Source organism: Bison bison, unplaced genomic scaffold (genome assembly GCF_000754665.1).
Source record: "Bison bison bison isolate TAMUID 2011002044 unplaced genomic scaffold, Bison_UMD1.0 scf7180017864317, whole genome shotgun sequence".
NCBI classification, from domain to species: domain Eukaryota; kingdom Metazoa; phylum Chordata; class Mammalia; order Artiodactyla; family Bovidae; genus Bison; species Bison bison.
Genome location: NW_011494889.1, coordinates 4,131,686 through 4,146,552, shown reverse-complemented (window position 1 = coordinate 4,146,552; position 14,867 = coordinate 4,131,686). Strand labels below are relative to the sequence as shown.

General features: G+C 36.4%; 1 protein-coding gene across 1 annotated transcript in view; it reads left to right on the top strand.

Moving 5' to 3' along the window:
• The window catches only part of LIN9 (lin-9 DREAM MuvB core complex component), an 85,662-nt gene extending 72,602 nt beyond the window's left edge, over positions 1 to 13,060 (top strand). The window contains exons 12-15 of the mRNA XM_010852871.1: positions 2,989 to 3,114; positions 10,717 to 10,896; positions 11,058 to 11,155; positions 11,642 to 13,060. Of these exons, the coding sequence (XP_010851173.1) occupies positions 2,989 to 3,114; positions 10,717 to 10,896; positions 11,058 to 11,155; positions 11,642 to 11,747 (510 nt within the window). The 3' untranslated portion in view covers positions 11,748 to 13,060. The remainder of the gene's footprint in view (positions 1 to 2,988; positions 3,115 to 10,716; positions 10,897 to 11,057; positions 11,156 to 11,641) is intronic.
• The last annotated feature ends 1,807 nt before the right edge of the window (positions 13,061 to 14,867 follow it).

The following is a 14,867-nucleotide window of genomic DNA, read 5'->3' as shown; positions in this document are numbered from 1 at the left end:
AACACTTACTTACATGATTTGAGATTAGTTTTAAAAAGTAAATAAAACATGAAAATTATCTTCAGAGACTGCCATTTCTATTATATTGATATAAGTACAGTGCTTTGCTGCTGCTGCTGCCGAGTTGCTTCAGTCGTGTCCGACTCTGTGCGACCCCATAGACGGCGGCCCATCAGGCTCCTCCATCCCTGGGATTTTCCAGGCAAGAGTACTGGAGTGGGGTGCCATTGCCTTCTCCGACAGTGCCTTATAGAGGTAGTAAAAATCAAATTATATCCATTAATCATAACATACCTATTATTTATTCTGTTTCGTATATCACTTGTGAGTTGAAATTTTGTCGAATATTTCAGGGACAAATACAAATTATTCAATTAGTTTAATTCCTTCTTTACAGAAGGAAGAATCCTAAGTATTATAAGGAGATTTTATTTTTAATATATCCAGAACTGTTATTTTTTAATATCTTCAGAGGTATAACAGTTCTTTCATTTTTATGGATTACAGATTTTCTTGGTATGCATTTTTTCCTAATTTTCTGTGATACATCAGGTTAGTGTCATTGAACTAATTTAATGTTTATGTTAAACCCAAATGATTTTCACACTGGGTGATTTTATGGAGAAAAGGAAAGATATACCCATTTGAATGCAGAGTTCCAAAGAATACCAAGGAGAGATAAGAAAGCCTTCCTCTGTGATCAGTGCAAAGAAACAGAGGAAGACAATAGCATGGAAAAGACTAGAGATCTCTTCCAAGAAAATTAGAGATACCAAGGGAACATTTCATGCAAAGATGGGCTCAATAAAGGACAGAAATGGTATGGACCTAACAGAAGCACAAGATACTAAGAACAGGTGGCAAGAATACACAGAAGAACTATACAAAAAAGATCTTCATGACCCAGATAAGCACAATGTTGTGATCACTCACCTAGAGCCAGACATCCTGGAATGTGAAGTCAAGTGGGCCTTAGGAAGCATTACTACAGATAAAACTAGTGGAGGTGATGGAATTCCAATTGAGCTATTTCAGATCCTAAAAGATGATGCTGTAAAAGTGCTGCACTCGATATGCCAGCAAATTTGCAAAATTCAGCAGTGGCCACAGGACTGGAAAAGATCAGTTTTCATTCCAATCTCAAAGAAGGGCAATGCCAAATAATTTCAAACTACTCCACAATTGCACTCATCTCACATGCTAGGAAAGTAATACTCAAAATTCTCCAAGCCAGGCTTTAATAGTAGGTGAACCATCAACTTCCAGATGTTCAAGTTAAATATAGAAAAGGCAGAGGAACCAGAGATCAAATTGCCAACATCCACTAAATCATAGAAAAAGCATGAGAATTCCAGAAAAACATCTTGCTTCATTGACTACGCCAAAGCCTTTGACTGTGTAGATCACAACAAACTGTGGAAAATTCTTAAAGAGATGGAAATACCAGACCACCTTACCTACCTTCTGAGAAATCTGTATGCAGGTCAAGAAGCAACAGTTAGAACCAGACATGGAATCTTTAAATGACATCCCTTCCCTTGTCTCCCTGTTACATTGTTTCCCTTCCTCCTCTTTCACTGCATCAGATCTCATGGTGGAGGAATTCTGATGCAGTCTACCTTCAGATCCTGCATGCTTACCACTTATTGGCTGTGGTACATGGACCTCAGATTCCTCCATATGTAATGTGGGGATAATTATAGTATCCTTCTTGGGATGGTTGTAAGGATTCTGTGAGATTCTCTTAAACACTTAGAACAGTACCTGGTACATTATTAATAGTGTGTGCTGTTGAGCAAAACATTTAACTTTCCTGGGCCTCAGTTTTCTCATCTGTAAAATGACATGGCTGAACAAGATGATTGCCAGGTTTCTGTTAGCTCCAACAATTAAAACACTGTGATTGGTTACTAGTGCAAGTAGTTTACCCTACCAGTCTAGGCACACTTTTCTTTCTTAATTGTACTTGTTTCTCCAGTGCACGATGGTCTGCTTTCTTAGAAATCCTGTGAAAAACAGAAGTGTGGTTCAATTTGGCTTGACTAAAGAAGTCTCATTGCAGCATTTGTAGCTGAAGTGGAACGGATAGTGTAATTTATTGGAGGTGTTATGAAGAGAGGAAAAGAAATGGAATCAAAGTCTGTTTACACTTACTGGTAGGAAGCAGATACGAAATGATGGCAATGGTGATAACAGTTAATACTTAATGAATATTTTCTATGTGGAAGGCAATATGCTACCATATATTATTTCATTTAACCTTTGCCATAATCTCATTAGATAGAAGTTCTTTTATCCCCAGTTTGCAGATGAGAAAACAGGCACAGAGAAATTAAGGAACTTGCTTAAAGTCACACAGCTAGTATGTAATAGTGTTGGGTTTTGAACATGTAATCTGATTCTAGCACGCATGACTGTTACCCATTATGCTATACTGAATTGAGTCCAAATGGAGAATCAATTAAATTACTAGAACACTTCAAATGAATATATATAATTTTTTACCAACATTTTATTTTTGAAAATGATAAAGTTACTAAAAAGTTAAAAGATTTTTAAGAAACATAAGAAACATACATAGATTCAACAGTTTTGAACATTTAATCTGTCTTGCACACACACACACTCTCTCTATATATATACAATCTCCATTTTTTAAAAAGTAAATGACAGACATCATGACACTCATAAGAACAAAGACAATCACCTAAATAACAATAATACCATTACCACATATAAGTAGTATAACATTGAGCATAGTCTGTTTTAATAACCTGTTTGTCTATTTTGAATAAGTCCTGGGGAGGGAGGAGGGTTCAGGATGGGGAACACATGTATACCTGTGGTGGATTCATTTTGATATTTGGCAAAACTAATACAATTATGTAAAGTTTAAAAAAAAAAAAAGTCCTGTATCCTAGTAGATCGTTGAAATTGCATTGTTAAAAAAAAAAACCTTATCAAAATCTGACTTTTTTTCCTTCTCAGAAATCATATTCCATGCCCATTGGCATTGAATTTCAACGGAGATATGCAACGATCGTTTTAGAGCTTGAACAACTGAACAAGGACCTAAACAAAGTCTTGCACAAAGTTCAGCAGTACTGCTATGAGGTGGGTGGTGTGTGCAGAGTTCCCTTGAGGGGGCTGTGACCCCCTCTTACTTGAAACTGATACTGTTACCATCCCATCTTAGAAAACCCAAACTAAGCCAAGATCTTTGAGCAGAACCTTATTTTATATACTTTTTTTTCCCTTACAGCATCAACATTGAAGAGTGCTTTATACACACCTGTCAATTCTGTTGGTTTTTTGTTTGAATTACAAATGATTATAGCTCTCTAAAAATTTAGAAACATCCAGAAAAATAATTACTCTTAATTCTACTACCACAAAAACTTTATTTTTGTTTATTTCCTAATTTTTTTAAACCATACATGCTTTTTCTTACAAAGTTATGACCATGCTGTGTATACAGTTTTGATTGCTCCTTTTTAAACTTTACATTTGGGGATCCCTGGTGGTCCAATGGTTAGGACTCGGTGTTTTCACTGCTGAGAGCCTGTGTTCAATGTCTGCTTGGGGAACTAAAATCCCACAGGCTGTGAGGCACAGTCAAAAAAATAAATAAATAGAAATTTAAAAAATAAACTTTACATTAGAACTATGCATTTTTGAACTGCAGTCACATACATTATAGGATTATTTGTGAATTATCATTATTGTTATGTACATATAATTATATGTATGAAGGTGGTTCACCAGTTTCATCAAAAATTTGAGTTTCTTACAAGGAAGAATGAAATGATTGTGATGAGTTTAGTATGCTCCAGCATTTGCATTCTTAGAAGTTGTGTATTTCCAGTAAAGCCACTTTTTTTTTTTTGAAGTAGGGTTTTTTGAATTAGCATTCAAAAGGTATCCTTTTGAATTAGAGTTTTCATCTTTTCCATGAGTGGGATTACTTGATCATAATGGTAACTCTGTTTTTAGTTTTTAAGGAACATCCATACTGTTCTCCATACTGACTGTACCAATTTACATTCCTACTCAGTGTAGGAGGGTTCCTTTTCTCCATACCTTCTCCAGCATTTATTATTTGTAGACCAGTTGATTTACAGTGCTTCAAGTGTACACAAAGTAATTCAGAGACATATGTTCTTTTTCACATTCTTTTCCATTATAGATTATTACTGAATATAGTTGCCTATGCTATACAGTAGGACCTTGTTTATCTGTTTTATATACGGTAGTGTATATCTGTTAATCCAAAATTCCTAATTTATCCTCCCCCCATCCCTTTTCCACTGATAATCCTTTCTATGTCCTCTTTTCTATGTCTGAGAGTCCATTTTGGTTTTGTAAAAAATTTTATTTGTATCACTTTTTGATCCTTTTTTTGGTACCATGTTTTTAGATTCTACAAGTAAGTGTTATCATAATGATATTTGCCTTCTTTGTCTGACTTACTTCACTTAGTATGATAATCTCTAGGTCCATCCATGTTGCTGTAAATGGCATTTTTCATTCTTTGTTTAAAGCTGAGTAATATTCTATTGTATATATGTACCGCATATTCCTGTGGTTTGTTTTTTTTTTCCTTATACCACATCTTCTTTATCCATTCTTCTACTGATAGACATTTAGGTTGCTTCTATGTCTTGGCTATTGTAAATAGTGTTGCTATGAACTTTGGGGTGCATGTATCTTTTTGAATTAGAGTTTTCATCTTTTCCATGAGTACGATTACTAGATCATAATAGTAACTGTTTTTAGTTTTTAAGGAACCTCCATACTGTTCTCTGTACTCGCTATACCAGTTTACACTCCTACCATCAGTGTAGGAGGGTTCCTTTTCTCCGTACCCTCTCCAGCATTTATTATTTGTAGACTTTTTGATGATGGCCATTCTCACTGATGTGAGGTGATAACTTTTTGTAGTTTTGATTGCACTTCTCTCATAACTAGAGGTGTGGAGCATCTTTTCATGTACTTGTTGGCCATGTGAACGTCTTCTTTGGAGAAATGTCTCTTTCGGTCTTTTGCCCATTTTTTGATTGGGTTGTTTGGGTTTTTTTGATATTGAGTTGTATAAACTCTTTGTTTATTTCAGAAATTAATCCTTTGCGGTCACATCATTTGCAAACATGTTATCTCATTCTGTAGTTTGTCTTTTTTTCTCTTTGCCATGCAGAAGCTTGTAAGTTTGATTAGGTCCCATTTGTTTATATGTGTTTTAATTTCCACTGCTCTAAGAGATGGATCCAAAAAAATATTGCTGTGATTTATGTCAAAGAGTGTTCTAATATCTGGTCTTACATTTAAGTCTTTAATCCATTTTGAGTTTACTTTTTATATGGTATTAGAGAATGTTCTTTGCATGAAATGTTCCCTTGGTATCTCTAATTTTCTTGAAGAGATCTCTAGTCTTTCCCATTCTGTTGTTTTCCTCTATTTCTTTGCATTAATCGCTGAGGAAGGCTTTCTTATCTCTCCTTGCTATTCTTTGGAACTCTGCATTCAGATGCTTATATCTTTCCTTTTCTCCTTTGCTTTTCACTTCTCTTCTTTTCACAGCTATTTGTAAGGCCTCCCCAGTCAGCCATTTTGCTTTTTTGCATTTCTTTTCCATGGGGATGGTCCTGATCCCTGTCTCCTGTACAATGTCACGAACCTCTGTCCGTAGTTCATCAGGCACTCTATTTATCAGATCTAGTCCCTTAAATCTATTTTTCACTTCCACTGTATAATCATAAGGAATTTGATTTAGGACATACCTGAATGGTCTAGTGGTTTTCCCTACTTTCTTCAATTTAAGTCTGAATTTGGCAATAAGGAGTTCGTGATCTGAGCCACAGTCACTCCCGGTCTTGTTTTTGCTGACTGTATAGAGCTTCTCCATCTTTGACTGCAAAGAATATAATCAGTCTGATTTCAGTGTTGACCATCTGATGATGTCCATGTGTAGAGTCTTCTCTTGTGCTGTTGGAAGAGGGTGTTTGCTATGACCAGTGCATTCTCTTGGCAAAACTCTATTAGCCTTTGCCCGGCTTCATTCCGTATTCCAAGGCCAAATTTGCCTGTTACCTCAGGTGTTTCATGACTTCCTACTTTTGCATTCCAGTCCCCTATAATGAAAAGGACATCTTTTTTGGGTGTTAGTTCTAAAAGGTCTTGTAGGTCTTCATAGAACTGTTCAACTTCAGCTCTTCAGAGTTACTGGTTGGGGCATAGGCTTGGATCACTGTGATATTGAATGATTTGCCTTGGAAACGAACAGAGATCATTCTGTTGTTTTTGAGATTGCATCCAAGTACTGCATTTCTGACTCTTTTGTTGACCGTGATGACTACTCCATTTCTTTTAAGGGATTCCTGCCCACAGCAGTAGATATAATGGTCATCTGAATTAAATTCACCCATTCCAGTCCATTTCAGTTCGCTGATTCCAAGAATGTCGATGTTCACTCTTGCCATGTCCTGTTTGACCACTTCCAATTTGCCTTGATTCATGGACCTAACATTCTAGGTTCCTGTGCAATATTGCTCTTTACAGCATAGGACTTCGCTTCTATTACTCACATCCACAACTGGGTATTGTTTTTGCTTTGGCTCCGTCCCTTGATTCTTTGTGGAGTTATTTCTCCACTGATCTCCAGTAGCATATTGGGCACCTACTGACCTGGGGAGTTCCTCTTTCAGTATCCTATCATTTTGCCTTTTCATACTGTTCATGGGGTTCTCAAGGCAAGAATACTGACGTGGTTTGCCATTCCCTTCTCCAGTGGACCACATTCTGTCAGACCTCTCCACCATGACCCACCCGTGTTAGGTGGCCCCATACGGCATGGCTTAGTTTCACTGAGTTAGACAAGGCTGTGTCCGTGTGATTAGATTGACTAGAAATGGTATACCTAACAGAAGCACAAGATACTAAGAAGAGGTGGCAAGAATACACAGAAGAACTGTACAAAAAAGATCTTCATGACCAAGATAATCATGATGGTGTGATCAGTCACCTAGAGCCAGACATCCTGGAATGTGAAGTCAAGTGGGCCTTAGAAAGCATCACTACGAACAAAGCTAGTGGAGGTGATGGAATTCCAGTTGAGCTATTTAAAATCCTGAAAGATGATGCTGTGAAAGTGCTGCACTCTATATGCCAGCAAATTTGCAAAACTCAGCAGTGGCCACAGGACTGGAAAAGGTCAGTTTTCATTCCAATCCCAAAGAAAGGCAATGCCAAAAAATACTCAAACTACTTCACAATTGCACTCATCTCACACGCTAGTAAAGTAATGCTTAAAATTCTCCAAGCCAGGCTTCAGCAATATGTGCACCGTGAACTTTCTGATGTTCAAGCTGGTTTTAGAAAAGGCAGAGGAACCAGAGATCAAATTGCCAACATCTGATGGATCGTGGAAAAAGCAAGAGAGTTCCAGAAAAACATCTATTTCTGCTTTATTGACTGTGCCAAAGCCTTTGACTGTGTGGATCACAATAAAGTGTGGAAAATTATGAAAGATGTGGGAATACCAGACCACCTGACCTGCCTCTTGAGAAACCTATATGCAGGTCAGGAAGCAAGTGTTAGAACTGGACATGGAACAACAGACTGGTTCAAATAGGAAAAGCAGTACGTCAAGGCTGTATATTGTCACCCTGCTTATTTAACTTATATGCAGAGTACATCATGAGAAACTCTGGGCTGGAAGAAGCACAAGCTGGAATCAAGATTGCCGGGAGAAATATCAATAACCTCAGATATGCAGATGACACCACCCTTATGGCAGAAAGTGAAGAGGAACTCAAAAGCCTCTTGATGAAAGTGAAAGAGGAGAGTGAAAAAGTTGGCTTAAAGCTCAGCATTCAGAAAACGAAGATCATGGCATCTGGTCCCATCACTTCATGGGAAATAGATGGGGAAACAGTGGAAACAGTGAGAGACTTTATTTTTGGGGGCTCCAAAAGCACTGCAGATGGTGATTGCAGCCATGAAATTAAAAGACGCTTACTCCTTGGAAGGAAAGTTATGACCAACCTAGACAGCATATTAGAAAGCAGAGAGATTACTTTGCCAACAAAGGTCCATCTAGACAAGGCTATGGTTTTTCCTGTGGTCATGTATGGATGTGAGAGTTGGACTGTGAAGAAAGCTAAGTGCTGAAGAATTGATGCTTTTGAACTGTGGTGTTAGAGAAGACTCTTGAGAGTCCCTTGGACTGCAAGGAGATCCAACTGGTCTATTCTGAAGCAGATCAGCGCTGGGATTTCTTTGGAAGGAATGATGCTAAAGCTGAAACTCTTTTACTTTGGCCACCTCATGCGAAGAGTTGACTCATTGGAAAAGACGCTGATGCTGGGAGGGATTAGGGGCAGGAGGAGAAGGGGATGACAGAGGATGAGATGGCTGGATGGCATCACTGACTTTATGGCTGTGAGTTTGAGTGAACTCCGGGAGTTGGTGATGGACAGGGAGGCCTGGTGTGCTGGGATTCATGGGGTCGCAAAGAGTCGGACACGACTGAGCGACTGAACTGAGAGAATGTTCTATTTCATTATTTTACATATAGCTGTCCAGTTTTCCCAGCACCATTTACTGAAGAGATACTACCTTTTTTCCATTGTATATTTGTGCCTCTTTGTTATAGATTGACCATAAGTGCATGGGTCTAGGACTTCCCTGGTGGCTCAGATGGTAAAGAATCCACCTGCAATGCGAGAGGTTCTATTCCTAGATTGGGAAGACCCCCTGGAGGAGGGCATGGCAACCCACTCCAGTATTCTTGCCTAGAGAATCCCCATGGACAAAGGAGCCTGGTGGTCTACAGTCCATGGGCTCACAGTGTCAGACACAACCCAGCAACTAAGCACAGCATGGGTTATTTACAGCCACATCTGTTTGTGATGTGAGATAAACAGCTTTTTATGATACTAACCTCATCATTGAGTCCCAAAGATCTGCCATTTTTGTTGCTATCAGTCCACTTGAACTGAGAGAAATGAACTGCGATTACCTTTAACTAAATTCTGAGTATGTTTTGCTCATTCCTTCAGCCATCCATTATTATTTTTATTTTCCTGATAATTGTCATTTACCTACATAGCAATATGTGTTGTCCCTGCAAATAGAGTTCTCCCCCTGGACTAGCAGCCATCCACAAGAGGTGCAAACCATGCTGTCCAAGATGACGTGAAACATGCAGAAGTGGATGTCCTTTTGTATCTCACTGTGTACACAAGGCCATATGTGACACTCATTTCCTAATGGAGTAAACTTAATTTAATTTTCACAAAGCTCTTATGGAAGCACAATATTGATTTTAAAATGAGAACAAGCAATTCCACTTCTGTGTATATATCAAAGATATATGAACATGTATTTACCAAAGGATAGACACTAGAACATATATAGCATCACTGTTCATTATAGCCAAAAATTAGAAATGACCCAAATACCCATCAATACTAAAATGAATCGGTAAGTTATCATATAATATGGAATTCTTAGCAATAAGAATGAATATGTGAACATATTTGTTCATATGAGAACATGCAAATATTGAACAAATAAAGTCAGACACAAAAGAATATATAATGCATAATTTCATATTATGTAAAGCTCAAAAGCCAGCAAAAACTAATATATATAATAATATATAGGTCTGTATTGTTTATATATATATAAAAGTCAGGATGGTGGCTACCCTTGGAGTATTATATATTTATGTATACTTCAGTTTAAAAAAATGTTAAATGTTAGAAGACAAGATTATTCATTGCAGTGTTTCTGACAGTCACAAAATATTAGAAGTAACCTAAATGCCCATACATAGGGAATTGGCTGAATAAGTTATGGCACATCCCATAGTGGAGCAGTGTGCTGCTCTAAGAACAAGGAAGCTGTCTGTGCTGATGGAGGCACATAGCTTCCTTAACCAGGTGATCAAAGATAACATAAGCAGTAGTGGGGCAGATAAACATCATACACCTCCTAGTCACAGTGAACTGAGAACAACATCACTTTCGTGGTGTTCCCGCCAAAGACCTATTACTTTAGTCTAATCAAGAGGAAACAGACAAACCCACATTGAGGGATATTATGCAAAATAATTGGCTGATATTCTTCAAAGCTATCAAGGTTATGAAAGACTGAGGAACTGTTCCAGAGTAAAGGAGTCTAGAGAAACAGGACAACCAGATGTATTCAGGGGGAAAAATAGCTAGGTATTGGGACAGTTGATGAAATCTGTATATAGACTGTTAGAAAATGGTATTATGTCTTTGCTAAACTTCCTGATTGTGATCAGATCATTGCTCTGTGGTTATTAAGTATTTAGGAGTAAAGAGGCACAGTGTTTGCAATTTATTCTCAAATAATTAAGAGAAAAAAAATTATATACAGAGAAAGGTCGAATGTTAACTCAAACACAGTAAACCATAAGCAGTTAGTGAATCTGGGTAAAAGGTTATCAAGAAATTTTTGTTCTATTCTTTTTTTAGAAGTACCTCAAAATTAAAAGGTACCCAAAATATAAAACAAATCAAAAAATAAATACTGTTAGAGGAGAAAAAATTTCTAAGGTAAAAGTGAGGTTGTTTTTGTTACACAAATGCTACTTTTTAAAAAATCCTAATCTGCAAACAGGGCACAAACACACAGAAATTATCATGGCCTTATGAATGTGTATCTTGTGTTTTAATCATCTGTATTCAGCTTGCTCCAGACCAAGGGCTCCAGCCTGCAGATCAGCCGACAGACATGAGACGAAGGTGTGAGGAAGAAGCACAGGAAATAGTTCGGCATGCAAATTCCTCAACAGGACAGCCCTGTGTTGAAAATGAAAATCTGACAGACTTAATCTCCAGGCTTACAGCTATTTTATTACAAATTAAGGTAAATTTCAGAGGACCTTTTGGGGAAAATATTAAGAATACTTTCTTCATTTTGACACCTAAACAAACTGTGCTAATTTGGTGCTAAAAAATTAAACTGTATATTAGAGCAGAGTTTTTGTCTGTATTCGAAGTACAATTTTGAAATTTTTTTTTCTTTAGTGTCTAGCAGAAGGAGGCGACCTGAATTCCTTTGAATTTAAATCACTTACAGATTCACTAAATGATATCAAGAGTACAATAGATGCTTCTAATATCAGGTAATTCGTTAGATGTACTCTATTTTTATATGAAATTCATAGTGATTTCCAGTATAAGCTTTAAGAATTGTACATATTTATGAAGTAGTCATGATTTTTATCCTTTAAGTAAATTGTAAATGAGCTTTCATGTTATATGCAGTCTATTGACAGAATTTTCAGATGGATTTTTTTATATAAAGGCGTCAAAGACATATAATATTTAGGTTTGGGTTTGGCATAGAGGTTTAACTTTGAAGTAAGTCTTCCCCAAAGAGAGATTTGTCCATCCTCTTTCCAGTACTTCCATGGTTTCTTGGCTTCTTTCAAGCATACCTTTCAGTTACTACTGAAATAGAATTATGGCTAATGTAAAGGGAAGATATGTTACTTATGTGGGGTTGTTATCTTAGCTATTTCCTAACTGAAATTCAGCTTTTTCTTTTTAGAAAAACTGTTTTTAATTTTGTGAGATAAAGTAGTTAACCATATTTCTTCTTTCTTTAGTTGCTTTCAGAATAATGTAGAAATTCATGTTGCACATATTCAGAGCGGCCTGAGCCAGATGGGAAACTTACATGCCTTTGCAGCAAATAACACCAACAGAGACTGAATAGAAGATTTAATTATCCCAACTGCATAGGACATTGTTTTTGTGAAGTTCTCTTCCTTTATATAGGCTTCCAACACCAAATAACCTATCTGCTGGAAAACAAGGAAAATTTAAATCTCCAAATAAGGCATTTTAATATACTCTACTGCTTCTTGAACCAGCATTGCTGACCAGCATTATATTTATTTTTCTTTTATTACTCAGCTGCAGTAGCACTGCTTATGTTATATATGTTTATTAGCAAGTATTTTTAAACTGAAAATGTCTGAACATAACATAATTTCATGGAAGAATATGTTGACCATTTTTTTAATGTGCATGAATTCAACTCAACCCAGGCAGACAACTACTGCAGTGGAGAACATGAAGAAACATGGTCTTTTGTGCATTATGCATGGCAATGTGGAAATTCTATCTAGAAAATTACAACTCCAGTTCATTTAGTTGATCACCACTTCAGTCTTCAAAAGATAACATCATGAGATATGGGAAGTCCTCATTTTTAGGAAGCCACTGGAATATAGGTGGGAAATACGGACTTTACAAGTATATATGATATATACTTGCAATGTGACATGGTTCTATAGATCATTTTATAATAATAAATATTTTAATTTATCATAATTTATAAAAGAAACCTTTGTTGTTTGTCTGTTGAAAGAAAATGAAGGAGCAGGAAAGAAACATTACTGCAAGATGCTAAATTTCAGCAAATGGATTTGGCATGTCTTTTCCCATCAATTCAGGGCAAAAAGTGCCATTGTTATGGGATTTATTTTCAAAAGACTGATAACACACTATTTTCATATTTTTTTGTTTATTTGCACAATTTTTGAACCAGATTACTGGTTAAAATCCAACAGTTACACAATTTTTAAAGTAAAAAAAATTTTATAAGGAAAACAAATACAATAGCCAGCGCTAGAAAATGGAGAAAAAAGGTTTGTATTTGGTTGTGGGCTTTTTTGGTTTTTGGTTTTTTAAGGAAAACCCTGCCTAAGATGTTAATCTTGTAAAAAGTGTGTATTTGGAATTTTCTCTGTTTTAATATAGAATATTATAAAGTCAAAATATAATAAATTGTTTTCAGATTTGGAGTTTAAGATATAGCTGTAGAAGTGGCTTTGATTCTTTTAGATGTCTCATAAAATGAGACTTTTTATATTAATGTATAATAAAACTGAAACAAGATTATTTTCCATTTGAAATTTTTGTATAGTTTAAAAATGCTTCCATATTCTTTGTTGGTATTGTGCCACTGCAGAACTTTAGTGCAGAGTTTATATTTAGCTAAACTGTTATGTTTAATTAAGAAATGCATAAATCTTTTATTCTTAATATTTGTAATTCTAAATAAATTGATTTATGAAAATTAATGATCTTCATTTTCATTTAATTAATACAAGTTGATAAATATTTCTTCTATTTAAAATGTTTTTTAAAATTATCTTTTCCACTAAACTATATTTTTTGGAGGAACAGTACAAATTTATTACTAAGTCATTTTGAATTAAAATACCATTAGGACGTTTTTTCCCCACGGCTAAGTAGTCACTACGGAAAACACTGAGCACGTAAGTTACTTGGCTTACTCTAGACTAGAGAAAGGTTGCTTTTCAATATATTCTGCCTAGACTTAGGTAAGCATTTTTTATATTTTTTCTTCTACATTTCTTAAGGCTGACTTGTCACACTTAGATTATACCTAGTTTTGCACTTACGTAATTAAGCATCGTCTATATCTTTCAGTGCCATCATGTGTTGATGACAAGAACTGTGCCTAAGAATAAATATGAATTTTATTTTTGTTTAAGGAAGAAGAAATCTATATAATTCAAAGTAGTCATTTGGGATCGGCTGTGCATTAATTTAAATGATGCTGCCACTGCTTAACACCTTTATGGAGCCCTAAAGAAAACTATCAAAGCCAGATTGAGTGAGCAAGCAAGTACATCATGCTTTATGTAGATTTGGTTCTGAATTTCTATTAGTTCCAAAAATCAGATTCACTTGCTACCATTGAGAATCTACAAACAAACTTGCCTGTTAAATTTTTTTCCTTGAATTCAAGCCCTTTCTCCATCTTCATTATCACCAGTACTGTCCGCCCAGTGCCCTCATCCCTATCCTGGAACACAGCAGAGAGTTCTTGTCTCCCAGCATCCACTCAGCTCTCCGCAGAAGCGGCCAAAGCGATGCTCTTAAAATGAAGAACTGGTCAGGTTATTCCCAACTAAAGTCTTCTGTCTCTCAGGACAAATTCAGAACTCTTCTACAAGACCTACACAGCCATGCCTGATCTGGCCTCCCGTATAGTTTCTCCACCCTGCTCCTTAAGTCTCCAGGGTCTTTGCACACTCAGTGCCCTCTGTGTTCCCTCTCCCTTTACTTTGGTAACTCCTGATGATCCTGCAGATTTTACCTTCAGCATCCCTGTCTGAAGGTATCTTCAGAAAGGAAGATAATCTTTGACCACTACATGTCCTCTCCAGGCCCTCACAGGCCTCCTCTATCCAGCACTGGGTCACATTTGCAATTTTGTATTTCTTCTGTCTCCATCCTGGCTTCTTGGGTCCATTAGGTGGGGGACCATTGCTGGTTTTGCTCACCATTTTATTTCCAGGCCCTGCTAAAGTGCCTTTCATAGGCACCAAATATTTGTGGAATAAATGAACAAGAGTTTCTAAGGAGTTCTAAGCAACATTTGAGTCCCTGGAATAAAAGTAGGGTCCTTCGTGAGGATTGCTTTGAAAGATGAGACATACTCACTTGGATGTACAAATACTGATTAAGGAGTTGCCTTTAAACCTATCACATTATCATTAGTCCTAACTAAAAGGTCAGGCCAATATAACAGCCATTATATGGTGGTGAATAAATGGTGGACTGAGTTCTAGATTTGAGTCCTGGCCATTATTTATTAGCTATGTGACTGTCAACCACTACTTAAATTTCGTAATTTTTAAAATAATAACAGTCCCTACCTTACATGGCAGTTGTAAGGATTAAATCTATAATGCCTGTAATGCATTCAACAGTTAGGGTCTCTTAAGTGTTTCAGAACAGTACAGACCACTCTTAGAGGATCCTATATTAAAAATTGTGACAGTACTTAAACAT